Source organism: Lepus europaeus, chromosome 3, assembly GCF_033115175.1.
Source record: "Lepus europaeus isolate LE1 chromosome 3, mLepTim1.pri, whole genome shotgun sequence".
Lineage (NCBI taxonomy): Eukaryota > Metazoa > Chordata > Mammalia > Lagomorpha > Leporidae > Lepus > Lepus europaeus.
Genome location: NC_084829.1, coordinates 114,345,360 through 114,365,830, shown reverse-complemented (window position 1 = coordinate 114,365,830; position 20,471 = coordinate 114,345,360). Strand labels below are relative to the sequence as shown.

The window sequence follows — 20,471 nt, the reverse complement described above, 5'->3', positions numbered from 1 at the left end:
ATACAAAATACTGGAAGGAAAGAAAACATAAGACTCCTGGGGTCATGTCAGAAGGACTCAGGAGTTAACCTGAAAAGGCTCTCATTGGCCAAGGATGGAGAAAAAAAATATGAGCTACAGTAAGAATAAAATACAAGTGAATCCATGGGTTATAATGCTCTCTCACTCTTTCTTTCTCTCTCGCTCGCTCTCTCTCTCACACACACACAAACACACACACCCTCACTGGGCCATCTCTGAAGGATGTTTCTAGGAAGGAAGCTTAGTATTTTAAACATGTGGAAAGATGTTTGTCCTTTTTTCTATATAAACTGTATCTCAGAATAACCAAACAGTTGACAAGTGAGTGTTTTTTATAAAGAAATATCTTAACTAACATAGGAGAAATGATAAAATCTGAATATCACTATTTTATAACCTATTAAGTAATTAACTCCTAGTAACATCAGAAAGACAACAAGCACTGAAGCACCTCTTGATAGAAATATATAATACCAACCTCTATAAAGTATTCTCACCAAAAACCCATTCTACATGTATGTGTGTATATGCATGAGCATATTTTTCTTTCAAATTTGAGTGAAATCAGAACTTAGATCTAATTGCCAATCTGCATAGAAGCAAGATAGTGACAATAAAATTCAGATTGTAGGAAATCACACAGGACAGACAGCTTAGTCTTTTAACAGTTATAAACTGCACGGGGTAAAAAGAGAGATGGATAAGAAACACAGATTAACAGGGATGTATCAATCAATAGCACTCCCTGAATCTAATTTGAATAAACTAATCAATAAAAATATACAGTTATGTATGTATTTAAGTAACATATACAGGTGTGTCTATATGTCTATATATGGATGTATCACATATAAAATAGATGATGGGAAATGTGAACATCTGATGATATTAAAAATGGTTAATAATTTTAGATAAGCTGAATATATCACTTTGAAGAAAAAAGACTCCTTATCTTCAGGAGAAATATATGGAAATACTTATAGGTAAATCTGTATAATATATGGGACTTTGCTTCAAAACTTGGTGGGGGAAGAAATAGAAGGAGGAGTGAGTGACAATGACTTGACATCAGTTTAAGCAGATGATAGGAACAGAGTGGATGATAGGTATATATAACAGTTCACCCTACTTCTACATAGATTCCAAAATAAAGTTTAAAAAAACGTGAGCAACAACAACAAAACCTCTACGAATGCAGCAGAAAATTATCTAACTAATATTTACAAGCTGGTACAGAACAATGCTATCAGGCTAAACATTGCAACTTCGGGAGTTCATCACAATCACCTTGAAGTTTCTCAAAATACAGTCTCTGAACCATCACCATCTTAACAAACCTGGATGACTGAATCACATCCCCTGACTGTGAGAGTGGGGAAATGTGATTGAGAACTAGTTTGTAAGTACTTTAATGGCAAGAAATGTACATTATTCACCTAGCATTTACCTTAATGCCTGATGCTTAAGAGGTACTCTGGAACTATTGGATGAATTAATGGATGGCACAGGGATGTGCAAATGAATAGGCCAGCTAAACAACACCTAACTGCTGGATGTGCAAGGAATATCATTCATACTTGTTATTTAAAAAAAAAAAAAAAATCACTCAGGTTACTCAGTTCGAAGCACAGAGCTAAGTGGAATGGGTTTCCTTCCTAAAGCCACAGACAGTCACTTCAAACAGCTACAAGTAAACACACAGAATAAAAATAGTTTTAAATACACAATTGGGTAGGGTGTGGCTAGCAAACATTCTGATTCTACAATCTGTTTTGCACAAGACAGTACTTCTTATGTGACTAACAAAGCAAACAGTAGTCAGATTCCTTGTGATGAAGTAAATACCCTATTTACAAAACAGGTTGAATGTCCAAGCCTTATCCACATTTTCCAAAGCTAAAGGGAAATATAGAATGACAAACACCCATATATATTGACATATCCCAAAAAGAAGGCACCCAACTACCTGATATGGATTTTTTCATGTGTGTTCTCTATTAAGTACTGCAGGGAGCAAGTCCACTGCTCTGATGAAGGGGAATAGCAGAGTACCTCAGACACAAGCACAATCTAATTCCAAAGCTGGGGAGAGCTTGGAAGCCACCTTGTTCAAACTTTTCATTGTCTCAATTATACATGTGTGTATGTATGTAACCATATATACACAAAAAATACTAAAGTGTGTATTTCTAATAATTCCTTTCAAGACAAATTCTTGAGCCTAGCAATTATAAGCATTTACAATGCTCACCACACCTACTCTTTTAAAATCTTTGTCTAAATGAACTGTAAGCAAATGAAAGACAACTGTTTTATCTCATTTATCTTTTGTTGTCTCTGGGGCCAGCATTGTGGCATAGCAGGTTCAGGTGCCAGCTACAATGCTGGCATCCTATAGGGGCATCAGTTCATTCTGGTTGCTTCACTTCCGATCCAGCTCTCTGCTAATGTGCCTAGGAAAGCACTGGAAGATGGCCCAACCCATGTTGGAGATCTGGATGAAGCTCCTGGCTCCTGGCTCCTGGCTTTGGCCTGGCTCAGACCTAGATGTTGTGGCCATTTGGGGAGTGAACCAGTGGACGGAAGACCTCTCTCTGTCTTTCCTTCTCTCTCTATAACTCTGCCTTTCAAATAAATAAAATAAATCTATCTTTTGCTGTCTCATATAGAGTACATATTATAATTACAAAATTATAATTACAAAAGCCATATTCATGTATAATTTCAAAATTGTGAAATACCACAATATAAATTTTATACTTATCTTGTTACTCTGAACTAATATAAAAGCTATAGATATGACTATATTGAGACATATAAGACAATGCTGATTTTTTTAAATACGGCAGTCAATGAAAGGTTTAAAAGTGAGAGTTGACAGAGGGTTCAAGTCCGGGGTACTCTGCTTCCCATCCAGTTTCCTGCTAGTGTACCTGGGAAGGCAGTGAAGAATAACCCAAGAACTTGGGTCCCTGCCACCCATGTGAGAGACCAGGATGGAGTACCTGGTTTTTGGGTTTGGGTTGGCCCAGATCTGGCTCCTAGGGCCACATGGGGAGTAAACCAGGGGATGGAAGATATCTTTCTCTGCCTCTTCTTCTTTTTTGTCGCTTAGTCTTTCAAGTAAATATGTAAATATTTTTAAAATTGGGACTGGCACTGTGGCACACAAGATAAAGCCGCCTGCAGTGCCAGCATCCCATACGAGCACCAGTTCAAGTCCTGGCTTCTCCACTTCTGATCTAGATCTCTGCTATGGCCTGGGAAAGCAGTAGAAGATGGCCCACGTCCTTGGGCCCTTGCACCCAGGTGGGAGACCCAGAAGAAGCTCCTGGCTCCTGGCTTCAGATTGGCACAGCTCTGGCCATTGAGGCCAACTGGGGAGTGAACTAGGAGATGGAAGACCTCTCTCTCTCTCTCTGCCTCTCCTCTCTGCGTGTAACTCTTTCAAATAAATAGATAAATAAATCTTTAAAAATATTTTTAAAATAAAGAAATAATAAAAGTGAGGGGAGAAAGAGAAGCACTGAGGTAGTTATCCATTTCTACAAGATTTTGTTTAAAATAACCTACACAGAAAATTGCCTGAGGGGAGTGGTAAGGAAAAAAGACAGACTTGTATTTCACCTACTGGTTAAACCTTACTCCCATATCGGTCAGTCCTGAATACACATTGATTCTCAAATAGATAAAAAAAAATGACGTATTTGTACCCTTAAATGGAATTCTCATCTAGGTCACCTGTATAGACAATCTGATTTAAATCCAAAATAATGAAATTAAATAAGATGCAAAATTTGGGCCATCAATTCCCTGTCTTCATTAGATTTTTAGGATCCTGAAAACTCATTTAAAGAGTTTCCTAATATTGTTAAAAAGTGTACTCACTACTGAAATTGACAATGATAACATTTACTTCCTTCCACCTTTTGGGAAACTGTTTCTAATTGGGATGCATCAAAACCCCTGAAGGAATTTGTAAGGTAAGTCAAACCTTTAAAAAGTTAGAAGCAAAGACTCAAGAACTTTTTATGTTCTGAATAAAGCAACTTTATGTATGAATAGACATGAGATTACCAAGGTAAGGGTTTTTGCAAACTCTGCTGATACTCTAAAGTAAAATCTGAATTTAGGCAAGAAAATCTAATGTCATTTATGAACACAGCATAGTATTGTGAATAAGTATCTAAATATGTCAGGGTAATCATACTGTTAACTCTACCATCAAACTCACAGATGCTTTGCCTCTGTTTGGAAATTAAGAAATATTTAATATGCAAAAATTGTGTGTGTGTGTGTGTGTACTATCACTTTAAATTTGTTTTATTAACTTTGAGGACTTATATAAAATCCTGAAATACAACACAGCACACCTACATTTTTTTTACCACTTACTTTCTCTTAAACCAAAAAATAAGTGAGAATTAAGAGTAACCTTTTTTCATAAAAATTTAAGAACAGGAATGGGCACACTGATGGCTTTATGTAATAATTCTGAAGAACTGAGATGACAGTTTAAATTCACACCTCTCTTCCAAAGAATTCTTCTTCTATTTTTACATACTGCCAATTATTTTCAACCAAATAACCCAAGAATGTGCTTTTCAAAAATAAAAAGTAGGTATTATCATCCCATCATGAACCAACACTGGAATAATAACTTCTAAAATAAAATCACAAAAAGATGGTACATGGCTAAAACTATTAATATATATTTAAGACAAAGAGTTTATTTTTCAATAAGAAAACAAGGCAAGGAAAACGACAGCCCAACCTGATCTTGTATGCTTGCCCAATAGAACTTTCCACCATAATTAGTGCTTACCACCTCTGAGAGGAGGAGCTTAAACTCAGTAACCTCATGTAGTAAGGGCAAAACAGTATAAATACCACAGGGCAATTCTGGAGAGGGCACCTTCTGCACTGCTCACCTGGGCAGAGGAAAATCAGAAAGCTCCGAAGATAACTTCTCCAGGAACTTCCAGAACCCAGGTAAGTCCATGAACTGATGCTTACTAGTAGACTTCCATGTTAGCTTGCTTGGAAACAAGCTTCAATGAGTTAATTATTTAGTGTTTTTTCTTATGATTTCAAGAAATTTCTTTGTACTAAAATACACTCATAAGTTTTATTTCTATCAACCTATACTAGAGAATCCTAATACAACCATGTAGTACAAACCTGCTCTACTTGGAATTTCAGTGTATTTTGAACCTACTAGACATGTCAGGCTATGTTAAAGATTCTCAATTATTTCATCTAAGCATCTAAAAACTGTTCCTTGTTTTTTTTAAAAAAATCACTTTTTACTTGGTTACTTCTAAATGGATTCCTGAAACAACTAAGATATATATTTGCATAACTAAAAAATTATTTCATTAGTTTATGAAATATATATTTAAATAAGGCTATTATGGACAGGTCCCAAAGTACATAATTATATAAAGCATTCATCTGTGCATCATTAGCAAAATAAATGTTAATAACAAATTTTTATGAAATTATTGTTTTCTATTTTTCAGAATCCATCTGAGAAAATGTTGCCACAAGCAGCCCTTCTGCTGCTAGTGTCTTTCAATCTGGTTCATGGCGTGTTCTATGCTGAGCGATACCAAACCCCGACAGGCATAAAAGGCCCACAACCCAACACCAAGACACAGTTCTTCATTCCCTATGCCATAAAGAGTAAAGGTAAACTGAACTGTATATTTTTCTCTGCTAATTAGTTGTAACTCTGTTTGGTGTTAAATTGTTTTCAAATTCCTGACTTAGCCTAAATTATTACAACAGAGTGATTTGAGGAAAAGTAGGTCTATTCAAGAACATTAATATTCTTTGTACAATAAATGCAGCAGAAAGTATAGACTTGAAGAATATAGAGGACATATGGAGGGGTTTTTTAACCTCAAATAATGTTGTTGTGGAAATAATTACCCATAATCCAGAAATACTAACCCAATAGAAATTAATCAAGTTAAACATTTTAAAATTAAAAATAAGTTTCAGTTGTACAAAGAGTAGTGATTTATCTATCTAAATACTTACGCATTTACTTTTAAAATTCATTCAACTAGTCCACAGATAAACACATAACTGGGTCTTATTAAATAAAATCTGATGTTCCTCTCCCCATCAAATAAATTTAGCAGGCAAATTAAGTAGCAATTTCCACAATTTCTTATACATTCCTATAAAGAGTAGTGGTTAAATGCACAGACTTAACCATTGGCTGTGACCATGGGTAAGTTATTTATCCTCTCTGTGCCTCAGTTTTCTCATTTGTAAAGCAAGAAGCAACTATCTCAAAGAGCTGTTGTGAAAGTTACATGAATTAATTACCTATAAGTGCTTTAAGTGATGCTACTAATCTATTGTTTTCAGTACTACTTCTCCTATTGCTACTCTATTTGTAGAGCCTTAGACAGCTTTAACTTTCTTCTTGAGCTATTCCTCACCTGTCCAGCTTTCTGGGTTTCTGGGAAGAGTATTGAGATAACACATGTAAAGTATGAAGAGATTCTCAGACAAGGGCAACCATTAGGTCTCATACTCATTAATTCTACTCAATGGCATCTGAAACAAACTGCCTCTAAAACTCCAACTCAAAAACTGCAGGTTTCAAATCTCTGTTCCATAATATTTTTCACTTTGGTTACATATTTTATCCTATAAGTAAAGCTAAGGCTACTTGTCATAAACTTTAAATAATGTATTTTTGAGAGTAACCATTTCAAGGAAATGAAATTTATTAGACTGCCTTTTTTATTAGACTATCTTAACAATATGAAATTTAAAATATTTCATGAAAAGCAGGTTAATAGTTAAAAATAAAAGTACAGGTGCACAATGAATATTCCAGAATGACTCAAAATATAAATAAGATAAAAGCTAAGAAAGAAATAATAAAAGAAATCTGCTTAAAGCAGCAAATGTAATGAAAAACAACAGTGGATTCACTACTCTCTAGGATCACAAATTCAGACTTATTCCTTACCAAGATTGTAATAAACAGTTTTGAATGAAAAATAAAACACACAGTACTTTAAAAGTTAAAAATGTTTCTATCTTTCCACCTAAATGTACTGCATCACCCTGGCTATTTTTGCAGGAAGACAAAAGAAAATACCTTGTTAACCAATGAAACATTCGGAAGTTTAATTTAACTGCTAAATCCATCTTAGTATCAGTTTGCTAACACAAGGTAGAAACTCATATATATTATTATCCACTGGAGGCATTCGTGTACTGTAATGAACACAAAAGTCCACACTTTATAGAAGTAAAAATTAAGTTGGTAACAAATTCAGAGTTCCTATAATATTCCTAGGCATATCTGTTCATCACAGGGCAAAACATGCCAACTTATGCTGCAAGGGATTCCTCAGATGATGGGAAGACCCAGGTGCCACATTCTGACATAAATAGCTACTATTCCAGTTTGTGAGCAATTGAAACGCTTAATAGCAGGCAGGCTTTTTTACTTGAGAATAGTGCAGCCCTAACCTTAACGGAATGAATTTTTTTCAGATGGCAAGCTACAAACAGGAACTGTCCCCTCTACCCACCCACCCACCCCCTCATTCAACAGAGGTCAAATTCTTTCTTACCCTGAGAGACTGAGGATACATTAGGATAACATTCCAAGTGACAAAGACCACTCTGTGTCCCTAGAGTTCTAGCCTCAAATGGTGCCCAGTGCAATCATTTTCAATAAGATTTGTTTTTCCTCATTGTTTTAATGGTAAAACAGTTTTCCTATCAGGATAACACAATTATTTTTACTATGGATACAATCTTTATAATCAGATTCTGAAGCAAATTTCAATCTAACATAGACTGCATTTTAAAACCATGTTACTTGATTCTAAACCATTAAGAACTCCCCATTTTTATTCATCTATTCTACCTGCAATGTATCAATGGTCATTTATACACACAAAGTATGCACACTGAAGTCAACCCATGAGGTATTAGTTTTCTTTAAGTCTTTTTCCTGATGTCATTTTCTGAAAAATCCATGGGAAAAACTCTATAGTAGGGAAGGAACTTCAACAAACTTATGGAAAAGTAGAATTAAAAGGTAAATTTACTTTGGCACAGAGGATTTTTTTAAATCTATGCACAGTTTTTCCATAATATGCATTTTCTGTGAACTTTTTGAAGATTCTTCCTATGCTTAGATGTTTACAAATTGAAATATAACTCTCTTTGTACAAAAAGGAACACTTAAATTAAAATGATTACTTAGTTCAGAATACCAATTTTACAAAATTGCTCTTTATTTTACATACCCAGTAACTCTCAGGAGCATCTATACCTAAAAAAATACTAGCACTACTGTTGCTGACTACTTCTTACTTGCCAGTTGATTAACAGAAGAGATTTTTTATTTTAATTCACCTGGGTATCAAGAATGAATAATTCAAGGGAACTATACCCTAAAAATGTATTCAAAAGCAACTTACAACTCATTTATAGGCATTTAATACTGATTTATTTTTAGTCGATTTTTTAAACCATTAGACTCAGAATTTAAGTATACTTACTAATTCATCTTTTTAATCTTAAAAACTGAGTTCAAAAGTCAGAGATAAAAGTCATTTTCAGAGTTTTGAACATACTGTTAATTATTGTGACAACTATTAAATCTGTTCTATTATGAACCATTTCCAACAGTAAAAACTCTAAATAGTACAAGCAGGTATTCTAGGCTTCAGAAAATTGTGATTTTTGTTAGAAATTCTGCAAGTAGATATTAAAAATTATGTGATTTTTTCATCTCTGCTAATTATTTGAGAATTTCTCTGAGAAATAAAGAATATCATATGTAGAGGTTTATGATGATCGTTACCAAAAGACTGATAGGGTAATACTTTCATAATGGTGTATCCTGATACCTTCAATGCTTATTACTTCCTGCCTTTCCGAATGACTGAAACAGTCCCTGAACTGTTAGCAGCCTCTTAGCACGTGCTCACTTGCAGATCCTACAAGGACACAGCCTGTGCTTTGCCACAATTGTGGTCCAACAACACTTTTCATATCATAGTTGCTGGATGTTTTCTGAGTTTTAGCTTAGTATTTCAGGAGAAGTATTTAAGTTAAATGAATCAAAGTATTTATTTGCAATTACATGAGTACTATAATATTATTTTATGTACCTCACATATTACATTCAATTCTCTAATTCTTTGCCTCAACTTTCAGTCAATAGGGAAAGGTTAGAAATAAAATCAACTTTAAACTGTGTGCACAGGTCCGTGGAAAACAAAGAATTAATTCCACTTCTCATTTACATTTTTTAGGATAGCTTTTGTAGGGAAAACTGTTAAGAGTTCCTAAAAGACTATCTCAGTTATTCTGCACCTGTCTCTTTCTTTTCTGTCAAATGCCTTTTTTCCCCTTACCTTTCTAGGTAGATCATCTTCCCCCCAAAATGTGAAACATTTACCTCACCGCACTCTTATTCTGAAGGCATTCTTTCATCTAAGCTTCTTTCCATGGATCATTAGGACATGATGAGAGTATTATGGTAGCCATGGTTTTGTGAAACCACCTTTTCTAGCAGTGTTTTTAGAACAATATAAACTACTCACCCAAAATGATCTCAGACTGATGTGCTTACAATGAGAGGCAACAATCTTCCAATAATCTGTAATGTTACTAACTTTTGCTCTCTCTGGGTGGCGTATTGACTATCTTTTAGGTATACCAGTGAGAGGAGAACAAGGTATTCCTGGACCGCCAGGCCCTGCCGGACCCCGAGGGCACCCAGGTCCTTCTGGACCACCAGGAAAACCAGGCCACGGAAGCCCGGGACTGCAAGGAGAGCCAGGGTTGCCAGGACCACCGGGACTATCAGCCACTGGGAAGCCAGGTTTGCCAGGACTCCCAGGAAAACAAGGGGAGAGAGGACCATATGGACCAAAAGGAGACATTGGGCCAGCTGGTCTACCAGGACCCAGGGGCCCACCAGGGCCGCCTGGAATCCCAGGACCAGCTGGCATTTCTGTGCCAGGAAAACCTGGACAACAGGGACTTACAGGAGCCCCAGGCCCCCGTGGCTTTCCTGGAGAAAAGGGTGCACCAGGAGCCCCTGGTGTGAGTGGACAGAAAGGGGAAACAGGATATGGTGCTCCTGGCCGCCCAGGCGAGAGGGGCCTTCCAGGCCCTCAGGGTCCCATGGGACCACCTGGCCCTCCTGGAGTGGGGAAAAGAGGTGAAAATGGGTTTCCAGGACAGCCGGGCATCAAAGGTGATCGTGGTTCTCCAGGAGAGAGGGGACCAAGTGGCCCACCAGGTCCCCAAGGGCCTCCTGGGGAACAAGGACCAGAAGGTATTGGGAAGCCAGGAGCTGTTGGAGCTCCAGGTGAACCAGGGATTCCAGGAACCAAAGGCCATCCTGGGGCTCCAGGAATAGCTGGACCCCCTGGGACTCCTGGCTTTGGGAAACCAGGCTTGCCAGGCCTGAAGGGACAAATGGGACCTACTGGGCTTCCTGGAGCTCCAGGTGCCAAAGGGGAACAGGGGCCAGCAGGCCATCCTGGGGAGCCAGGTCTGACTGGACCCCCTGGAAACATGGGACCTCAGGGACCCAAAGGTATCCCAGGCAACCATGGTCTCCCAGGCCCTAAAGGCGAGATCGGGCCAGTTGGGCCTGCAGGAAACCCTGGGGCTAGAGGAGCAAGGGGTCCCCCTGGGTTAGATGGAAAACCAGGGTACCCAGGAGAACCTGGTCTCAATGGTCCTAAGGGAAACCCAGGGTTACCAGGTCCAAAAGGCGACTCTGGAGTTAGAGGATCTCCTGGTCTCCCAGGCCCTGTGGGCCCAACAGGAGCCAAGGGAGTACCTGGACATAATGGGGAGGCTGGTCCTAGAGGTGCCCCTGGAATACCAGGTACCAGAGGCCCCATTGGGCCACCGGGCGTTCCAGGAATTCCTGGAGCTAAAGGGGATCCAGGAAATCCAGGTCCTCCTGGCCCAGCTGGAATAGCAACTAAAGGCCTCAATGGACCCACTGGGCCACCAGGGCCTCCTGGTCCAAAAGGCCACACAGGGGAGCCTGGTCTCCCAGGGCCTCCTGGGCCCCCAGGCCCACCAGGACAAGCAGTCATGCCCGATGACTTTACAAAGGCAGGCCAAAGGCCCAGTCTTTCTGGGATGCCTCTTGTTAGTGCCAACCAGGGAGTAACAGGAATGCCTGTGTCTGCATTTACTGTTATTCTCTCCAAAGCTTACCCAGCGGTAGGTACTCCCATTCCATTTGATAAGATTTTGTATAACAAGCAACAGCATTATGATCCAAGAACTGGAATCTTCACCTGTAGGATACCAGGAACATACTATTTCTCTTACCATGTGCACGTGAAAGGGACTCATGTTTGGGTAGGCCTGTATAAGAATGGCACGCCTGTAATGTACACCTATGATGAATATGCTAAGGGCTACCTGGATCAGGCTTCAGGGAGCGCCATCATGGATCTCACAGAAAATGACCAGGTGTGGCTGCAGCTGCCTAACGCTGAGTCCAATGGGCTGTACTCCTCTGAGTACGTCCACTCCTCCTTCTCAGGATTCCTAGTGGCTCCCATGTGAGCCTCCCTAGGGGTTTCCACCAAGCTAACCTAAATCTGCTTGAAGAGGCATTCCCCAATTCCATTCCACCTCCCAGATATGTATGGAGGTAGGCTGAAAAAAAAAATGTGACTAATTTTGATTTTCCAAGATACAGGTTTGAGGTTTCAGACCAACATATTTCATCCTGAAAAAGTAAGCAGCAAGGGTAAAGAACATGTAGAGACTCTCTTCAATTTCTAGTCAGGGACCCAAAGCCTTCTATGATTATCTGTGAGCTCAGTATGTGAGATTTCATCCAAAACATCCTGCCAAGTTCAAAAATGAAATTATCATACACACACACACAAAAAAAAAAAATCAGAAGAGGACACTAAAATAAGTTAAATTTCATTTTAGAAAGTCAGCATTTCCTTTTAAAATAAGCCTGTTTCTGATAATATAAGCAATTATGGGAAACATTCAGAAGGTATCCTGTAACTTTACAGAACATAAATACTTGAATATTCAAATTTAAGACACTGTCTACCCTATGATATTTCTGATGGTGCATTACTCCAAGATTCATCAAGATCTAGTCAAATACATAGGTGCATACATACGTTTTGAATCTCTCATAAGAAGCCAAAATGTTGTGCTAAAATTAATCTGAAATGCAAGGTGCTTTTGTCATGTCTGTGACTGCAGAGAAGCCTTCTGGATTCCCGGCATGACCTGGAAACAGGTGTCTGCTCTAGTCTTATTTACTTAACACAAGTGTGATTAATTTGATTCTTTTAATTCCTAATTGAATCTTATATAATACGATTTGTGGGTTTACCCAATGTTAGTGTATGTACCTTGTGTCTCCTATGCCAGTGAAATTATAATTAACAGCAAGGGTTTCAAAACCTGACTAGAAATCTGAAAGGACATTATTTATTTATGCGCTGTACTGTATTTTTATATTGCTGCTTAAAACTTTTAAGCTGTGCCTCACTTATTAAAGCATGAAATGTTTAACCTGTTCCTTATTTACGATCCAATAAAATAACATCAACAGATTTTTATGCTGTATTCATTTGAAAAAAGCATACTGTTATTCTCAACCATGGTATGTAGGGCTTTGCATTTTATAAAGCTAATGAAAAGTAAAACAAGAAAGTGGTGGGTGGTTTTTACAGTTGTAGTGGATATGACCCTGTGTTGGGGCCGGGCATTCCCATGTACCCAGGCTCACAGTGGAGACTGTGAAAAAGTATCTACAAAGCCACATGTTTCTTTTGATGGTAAAGAGCTGATAAGTGGGCACAGAGAAATGAGAAGATCACCCCAAAGCAGTGATTTTCTCTGAGGAGGGAAAGAAGCAGGTGACAGAAAAGTATGCAATTTAAACAGATATTCTGCAATTACTATTTAGTGCCTTGGTATGTTTGTAGTCATAATATTTAAAGTTACTTTGAACGGCTGATTCACTTCAAAAAGGAAAGCAAGTAATTTTCAGCGTCAATCAAAAGGCAACATTTTTCTAAGCTGAAATATACTGCTTTTGAGCATCCATCCATCCACTATTTGAATTAAACCAATCTGGCTCAAGTCTCTGGGGTAACACACTACAAAAGCATCTATTTATTATTCCTTAGAACTAAGCGAAGCTGTGAATGGAAACATAAAAGCAGAGGCTCGAGGCTGGCAGTATCTGTGCCCCCATTCTGGATCAGCTGTTTCTGTTCCTTAACCAGAAAGAAAGGAGTTTCCCCTAGCAGGCACTATTCCCATCTGACTCTTCACTACACCAACGCTTACAGGGGTCCCCAACCCTCATTCCCAAGTCAGCAACAGCAAGGCTGCAACTTCCGTTCTAGGGCACCCACAGAAAAAACCCTCTTGGTAGAAATATAAAAGACAGTTGAATAGCAAAGCTGGGAACACTGGCAATTATATCCACAAAGCAGACACGTATTAAAATGACCCTCAAAAAACGAAAGCAGAATCAACTTCACAGCAATATTTAACATCAAACTAAGCACAGCAAAGTAACTTCTAACTAATTCACGAGACACACAGTGTTTAAAAAACATCCATTAGGAAGCTTCTCTTCATGTTACTCACCCTTAAAGGCTGACATTTTAAAATTGTGTTGTATACCAGCAACTATATCCTTCCAGAAATCAAATGTTTTTTGACCACTGTTGTGCTAAAATAAACAAAAAAATCCCAGTGTGACAAATGCAACAATTCTATGCTCAAGCAGTTAGTGGGAAATGCTGGCAAACAATTAAATAGTACTGTATTCCAAGATAGGAATTTATGATATAGGAAACAGCAGATTAATAAAGTTTTCATTCAACAAAATGTGATTTTAGAAAGAGGTATCTTCCATGAAAATCATTGCTACATATATACACATACACAATCCTAAGCATTAATATAGCTCAAATGAAATACAAATTTCTACTCGTTAAAAAGTCTAAAAATTATAGAATATGGTAAACATATGAGCAAATTTACAATGTTACACAGTTTCTGAGCCACCAGAATGTGTGACTTAATGATGCATGATGTATGGCTTATGATAATGACTTATGATGTCTGGCTTCAGTGAGGCCAAAAAGCCTGAAACTCTAGAGCCCAAAAGCTGGCGACTTCAGAATTCAGGGCACCTTCAATTGAATTTCAATATAAAAGAGGAGTAGGTCTCCATAGAAGAGATGAATGTAGTTTCAAATCCAAAATGTAAAGCATTTTTATTGTTTTTTTTTAAACCAGTATTTTTTTTTTTTTTAAAGCAAATAGGCATCTCATTAAAACACACAATCTTACAACCTTTTGTTTGCTTGGGAACATTAACCAGTGTCCTTCTTTCTAAACAAAGACAGACTTTTAGATATTTGTATCTACATATGCAAACTTCAGAATATTTAGAGATAGACACATTTTGCTTGTGGCAACTATGAAATAGAAAATTGATCTCATATGTTAATAAATACATTCTCAAACTTAGGAAAATTACAGGTAAACAGAAACTTTTATAAACATCTGACTGTAATTCTGATTCAAAAATAAGCTACTGATTCACCTGTGACTTTAAAAGACAACAGGCAAAAAGGAAAGTGATTCTGACACGTAAGCCCACTGACATAGGTAGGTCTTAAGTTCCAAGTATAAGCTGACTTTAGCAGAGATCTTGTTCATCTCCATTCACAGTACAAAGCAAAAGTCTACATGCATTCAAACATGCTCAAAATGACAAATTAAACATTTCACCATTTTTCTAGTTTTATATTAATTTCCTTTAGTTTTTAAAGTCTGTTAATAAAACCAAGAATAAGTTCCATATTTTTTTCCAGACTTTTGCACCCCCTGCTGGAAAATAAGTTTATTTTCCCTGGAGGGGAGGGGGCTGTAACCATTATTTAATGTTCCAAAAATATTTTGACCAAATTTGCCATGTTTTTCTTCCTCAGTCACTACCAAAACCACAAAGAGGAAACTATGTAAGATCTCAACTCAGTGAAGTCCTCTGATGTGTCTAAATGCATATCAAAGTTTTTTAAAAAATTAATCCCCACTCACCTTTGTTAAAGAGTCCACCACTCTGGCACAAAGAAGGGCTCCTGGCAGGTCAAAATAGTTATCATAAAAATAATACTTTCCTAAAAAAGAACAAAATTTTAAAATTGGGGACAAATCCATTCTTCATGCATGTGGAAGACAAAAAAACCTGGCTGAAGAGATTTCAATTTTAATTATTTAAAGGAGTCGTGTTTCAATTCAAAAGGAAGGTTTTACCTCTTTGAGCACCACAGGAGGGTTAAAATAGTCTCTGTAAGTCAAACATTTTACTCAAAAACATTTGTGTTGTCTTTTAAAAAGTAAAAACTAAGAACAGATTATTGTGGTTTGCATAATATTCTGGGTGTCTGCCAAAGAACCATGTTTTGTTGGTTTGGTCCCCAAAGTCTATGTTAAAGGTTAATGGATTAATGTCAATGCATTAAAGGATAAGAAGTGATCTAATTATGACATCTAGTAGGAGGTGGGCCCACTGTTTGGGTCACTGGGGGGGTGTGGCTTCAGAAGGTAGTTCAGAGAGGGTTGGGTGTAAAGCTGGGTTGGCCTAGGTTTTCTTTCAGCTCCTGGTTTGCCATGTGATCCTTTCTCTGTACTGTTTCCACCATCCACCATCCTGTAGCACCATCTAGTTTAATGGGGCTGCCCAAACTTGAACCATGAACCTTTAAAACTAAACCTTCTTCCTACCTAAGTAGATCCTTTTGGCTATTTGCATACAGTAATGAAAAGCTCACTAATACACCAAACATACCTCAAATATAAAATGAAATATGAAGAAGTAGAGTCTGGTGTTATCAACAACACTGAATTTTAAGACAATCAAATAATGTAACACTGGAGCACCATGAAATGCTCCACACAAGACGGACTTTTCATTTCTGTGCTGGCTGGTGCACCTGGAGTACCACATCAATTTTTATGTTGAGATGACAAGTGTTGTCAGCACAATGTGAGAACAATCAGGGTGATCAAGGAGATAAAAACCATGCAATGTGATGACATGCCTGTCTCAGAAAGACTTAGGAGTGCATTCCAGGATCTCATGAAGAGGAGGATTTGAGTTATTCCACGTGGTCTACCTGGGCACTGTGAGAATAGCAGTCATTTCACCACTGCCAAGTATGTACCCATGCACTTTCCCTTCCCCTTGTCCCACCTTTTTGGAAATCAATAGATGAAAGTCAGTCCAAGAGTTGAATGAATCTTGGTTGGGGTCTAATCAAATAAGTCAGGGATTTAATGAGATGGACTCACTGGCTCCTGCGAATAAGGCAAGAGGTAGATGTCACTTGACTGCCAGCTATGGGCCGAATGTCCACTGTGTGGACACAAGGAGGCTTGTTCAGCCTGGAACTGGTAACTGGGCCAGGCTGCTGTCAATTCCTCCCACAACACCCAAACTGAGACTGTAGTACAAGAAAGCATCCACCTTCACCTCCTTGCAGAGCAGACAACTCAGTCTGAGGAAGTGGCTGCTGGACTCTAATCAATAAACCAAGTCTCTGAATCAAGACCACATCCTACAATCACCATGCTTTACACACACACACACACACACACAATGTTCCCAGAGGACTCACTGCCAATAATTTCTCCTTTGTCTTAGTTGACAACATAACAAAGGCACATGAATAACGGGGGAGGGGGGTAGAAGAGAATAATTTATGTTAGAGAAGGTCTCATTTCTTCCTCAGCTGAGTGATATTACCTCCATTTAAAGCTGAGGACATGGATGCTAATAGTGGTTTAGTGTGGTTATCCCTCAGTACCTGAGGGAAACACATTTCACTACCCACGGCAGACACCAAAACCTAAGGACATTTAAGTACCTGATATAAAGAGGTATAGTTTTTGCATATAATCCATGCACATCCTCTATATATTTAATCATCTCTAGGTTACTTATAATAACTAACACAGGAGCAGCAATGTAGCATAGTAGGCTAAGCCTCTACCTGTGGTGCCAGCATCCCATAAAGGTGCTGGTTTGTGTCCTGGATGCTCCTCTTCCTATCCAGCTCACTGCTTATAGCCTGGGAAAGCAGGAGAGGATGGCCCAAGTGCTTGGGCCCCTGTACCCACATGAGAACCTGGAAGAAGCTCCTGACTCCTGGCTTCAGATCAGCCCAGCTCTAGCCATAGCAGCCATTTGGGAAGTGAATCAGCAGATGGAAGACCTTTCTCTCTGTCTCTCCCTTTCTCTGTAACTCTACCTCTCAAATAAATAAATGAAATCTTTAAATAAATACCTAACACAATGTAAATACTCTTGAAATAGTTGTTACATTATATTGTTTAGGGAACAGTCACAAGAAAAAAAAAACCTGTACATGTCATTACAGCTGCAACCATCATAGGCATAATTACAGAGTTCACATCAGCAACAACACAACATTTTCCATCCCTGGTTGTTAGAATCCACAGATGCAGTGCACGAAATGTAATTGACCAGTGTCACTCTTTAGCAAGTAGCAGAGTTGATATAATCCAGGACCATGTAGCTCTAAGCTCCTTGTGATTTCTACCCCAACCTGTTTCTGCATGATCTACCTATTCTGGATGGAAAGTCTGAAAGGAACTACTCTGTGGAGATGATTTGCTAAGGGAAACAACCTAAGTGGAAATTATCAAACTGTCAATAAAATTTCTATATCCATCATTTAAATGCTTTACATTTCCTAAATATTCTGGAAGGCAATATACTTTACAGCTCTGTACTTAACTCTGAGGATTAACACACTTAGTGGAAAGGAAGTTACATGGATAGAATCAACTAGAGTTCCTGAAAATAAAGACCTTATTTGCCCATTATTTTATTTACCAAAAATTTACATTTGCATATCTTTACAGCAATTGTACTTTCAGAAAGTTATCCTGGATATATTTATAAAAGTGCAAAATAGACATTTCTGAAAACATTACCACAAGCTGGTCTGTAATGGTGAAATACCAATACAACTTAAACGACCACTGGATGGCTGTGCACACCAGCAGGTAAAAGAATGAGGCACACCCTTGAGTGTGTGTTGGTGCCATAGGATCTCCAAGATGCAATCTTAAAAGAGCTATAGCAGAGGAAAAAAATGTTCCCTTTATATACCTTAAGAAAATAACCCTTGGAGAAAGGAGGTTCTGGGGAACAGGACTTGGGGACAACTGCGCTTCCTTTTATTTTTTCCTGTAACACTGGAATCTTCTAACCACATGCTCAGATTATTTCTTTTAATGTAAACAACATCTAACTGTGCTGTGGACCTGCAGGATATTGGTTTTCCTTCTTCAATACATTTCTGCGTTTTTAAAAATTATTTATCAAGGCTCTAACTTTCTCTTATTATTTTGAAGAAATAACAGGCCTCGATTTGTGTCAGTGTCTGACCACTGTACACCTCGATTAGACACATTTCCCCAACCAACCCAACAAAGAATAGATAAATTGCAAGACCATTCCTGCACCGGCTGTGTTAGCCCTGGAGGAAAGCTCTAGACTCAAAGAGACAGCGCTCTCTAGTGGACAAAATGGTGAGTAAACAAACAGGTGTATTCTAAGAGGCGAATCCTTTTTTGTAGCTGGGAAATACTTTAAAACACTCTTGATTCTGAACAAATTCAAGTGAAGCAACAAGCTATCTGCCAAACGTTTCTGGGGGAAGAGAGAATGTGCTAACATCTGTGGAGACAACAGCAGTTCTCTATCATCACTTTGTAAGAGGCTATCTTCCCATTTGATTTCATATGTATGAAAGCATTCTATGTGCAACCCCAATATGAAGTCTATTTTTCCTATCAACTTATTTTAACAAGAGCATTCATATTTTCTGACACTTCAAGCTCAGTAAAAAAAACATACAAAACAAAACTCTCAAAAGATAGCAAATACAATAAAGCCAACACAATAGTAACAAGGAACAACCGAACTATTTTCAGGTTACTGCATTTTCTGAAGGAGGAAAGATACATTTCAATACTGGAACATGGGAGACAACAGCAAAATGGCAATCAGAGGCAAAAAAAAAATTTAGAACAAAGAAAACTAGCAGTCAGAAATTTTAATAAGGTCTATGTTTCTAAAACATCTTAAACATTTCCTATTAACTTTTATACATCTCAGCCTGTAAATAATTTTGAACTATTTTATGTTAACCCATGCTGAAACTACTTCAAATGGGGAAAATAAAAATGTGTAAAATTATTTAAAACACAGGGAAATCAGGCATTTAGGCTAGGTGTTAGAGGCCACTTAAGAAGTCTGCCTCATACACTGGAGGGCCTGGGTTCAATGTCCAGCCTCAGTTCCTGACGTCAGCTTCTTACTAATGCAGACTCTGGGAGGCACCGAGTTCCTGCCAGCCATGTGGGAGACCCAGATGGCTTTCCTCATTGTAGGCATTTGGGGAATGAACCAGTGGAAGAATATCCTGTCTGGGGGCCGGCGCTGTGGCGCAGTGGGTTAACACCCTAGCCTGAAGCACCGGCCTCCCATATGGGTGCCAGTTCTAGTCTTGGCTGCTCTTCTTCCAATCCAGCTCTCTGCTATGGCCTAGGAAGCAGTAGAAGATGGCCCGGGTCCTTGGGCCACTGCACCCGCGTGGGAGACCTAGAAGAAGCTCCTGGCTCCTGGCTTCAGATTGGTGCAGCTCTGGCCGGAGAGGCCATCTGGGGAGTGAACCATCGGACGAAGACCTCCCTCTCTCTCTGCCTCTCCTCTCTCTGTGTAACTCTGACTTTCAAATAAATAAATAAATATTTTTTAAAAAAAGAATATACTGTCTGCCTCTCAAATAAATTTCATTAATAAATAAAATATAAAAGCAGAATATACTAGTACTGGCAGTAAGGAAGAGAATTCTGGGAAACAAGGGTGGTGTGACACGTAAATGTGGACAGAACTGGGAGATGGATATGGGAAAGTAAAGACTGACTACACAGCAAATCTATAAAGAATAAAGGACAGCTAATGAATGTGCTAGTGTTCTTTTTTAATGATTTATTTATTGATTTGAAAGGCAGAGTTATAGAGAGGGAGAGACAGAGAGATTGATCTTCCATCCACTAGTTTATTCTCCAAATGGCCACAAAGGCTGGGGCCAGGCCAGATCAAAGCCCAGGATCCAAAACTCCATCTAGGTCTCCCATGTGGGTGTCTGAGGCCCAAGCCTCATTTTATTCTGCTTTCCCAGGTGCATTAACAAGGAGTTGGATGGGAAGTGGCACTCTAACAGGACGGGACTCAACATGCCGTGTTACAATGCTGGCTCCAATGTGTTAGTCATCTTTATTCCTGAACAAGTGGGAGTAAAAGGAGTATCCACAAAACTATA

General features: G+C 38.5%; 2 protein-coding genes across 2 annotated transcripts in view; one reads left to right on the top strand and one right to left on the bottom strand.

The window, feature by feature from the left end:
* COL10A1 (collagen type X alpha 1 chain) overlaps window positions 1-12,629 on the top strand; it is a 40,961-nt gene extending 28,332 nt beyond the window's left edge. The window contains exons 2-3 of the mRNA XM_062187669.1: window positions 5,544-5,712; window positions 9,728-12,629. Of these exons, the coding sequence (XP_062043653.1) occupies window positions 5,559-5,712; window positions 9,728-11,616 (2,043 nt within the window). The 5' untranslated portion in view covers window positions 5,544-5,558 and the 3' untranslated portion in view covers window positions 11,617-12,629. The remainder of the gene's footprint in view (window positions 1-5,543; window positions 5,713-9,727) is intronic.
* The window catches only part of NT5DC1 (5'-nucleotidase domain containing 1), a 145,023-nt gene that overhangs the window by 112,919 nt on the left and 11,633 nt on the right, over window positions 1-20,471 (bottom strand). Inside the window, exons 5-6 of the mRNA XM_062186642.1 lie at window positions 15,151-15,230; window positions 13,687-13,771 (exon numbers count right to left, since the gene is read on the bottom strand). Of these exons, the coding sequence (XP_062042626.1) occupies window positions 13,687-13,771; window positions 15,151-15,230 (165 nt within the window). The remainder of the gene's footprint in view (window positions 1-13,686; window positions 13,772-15,150; window positions 15,231-20,471) is intronic.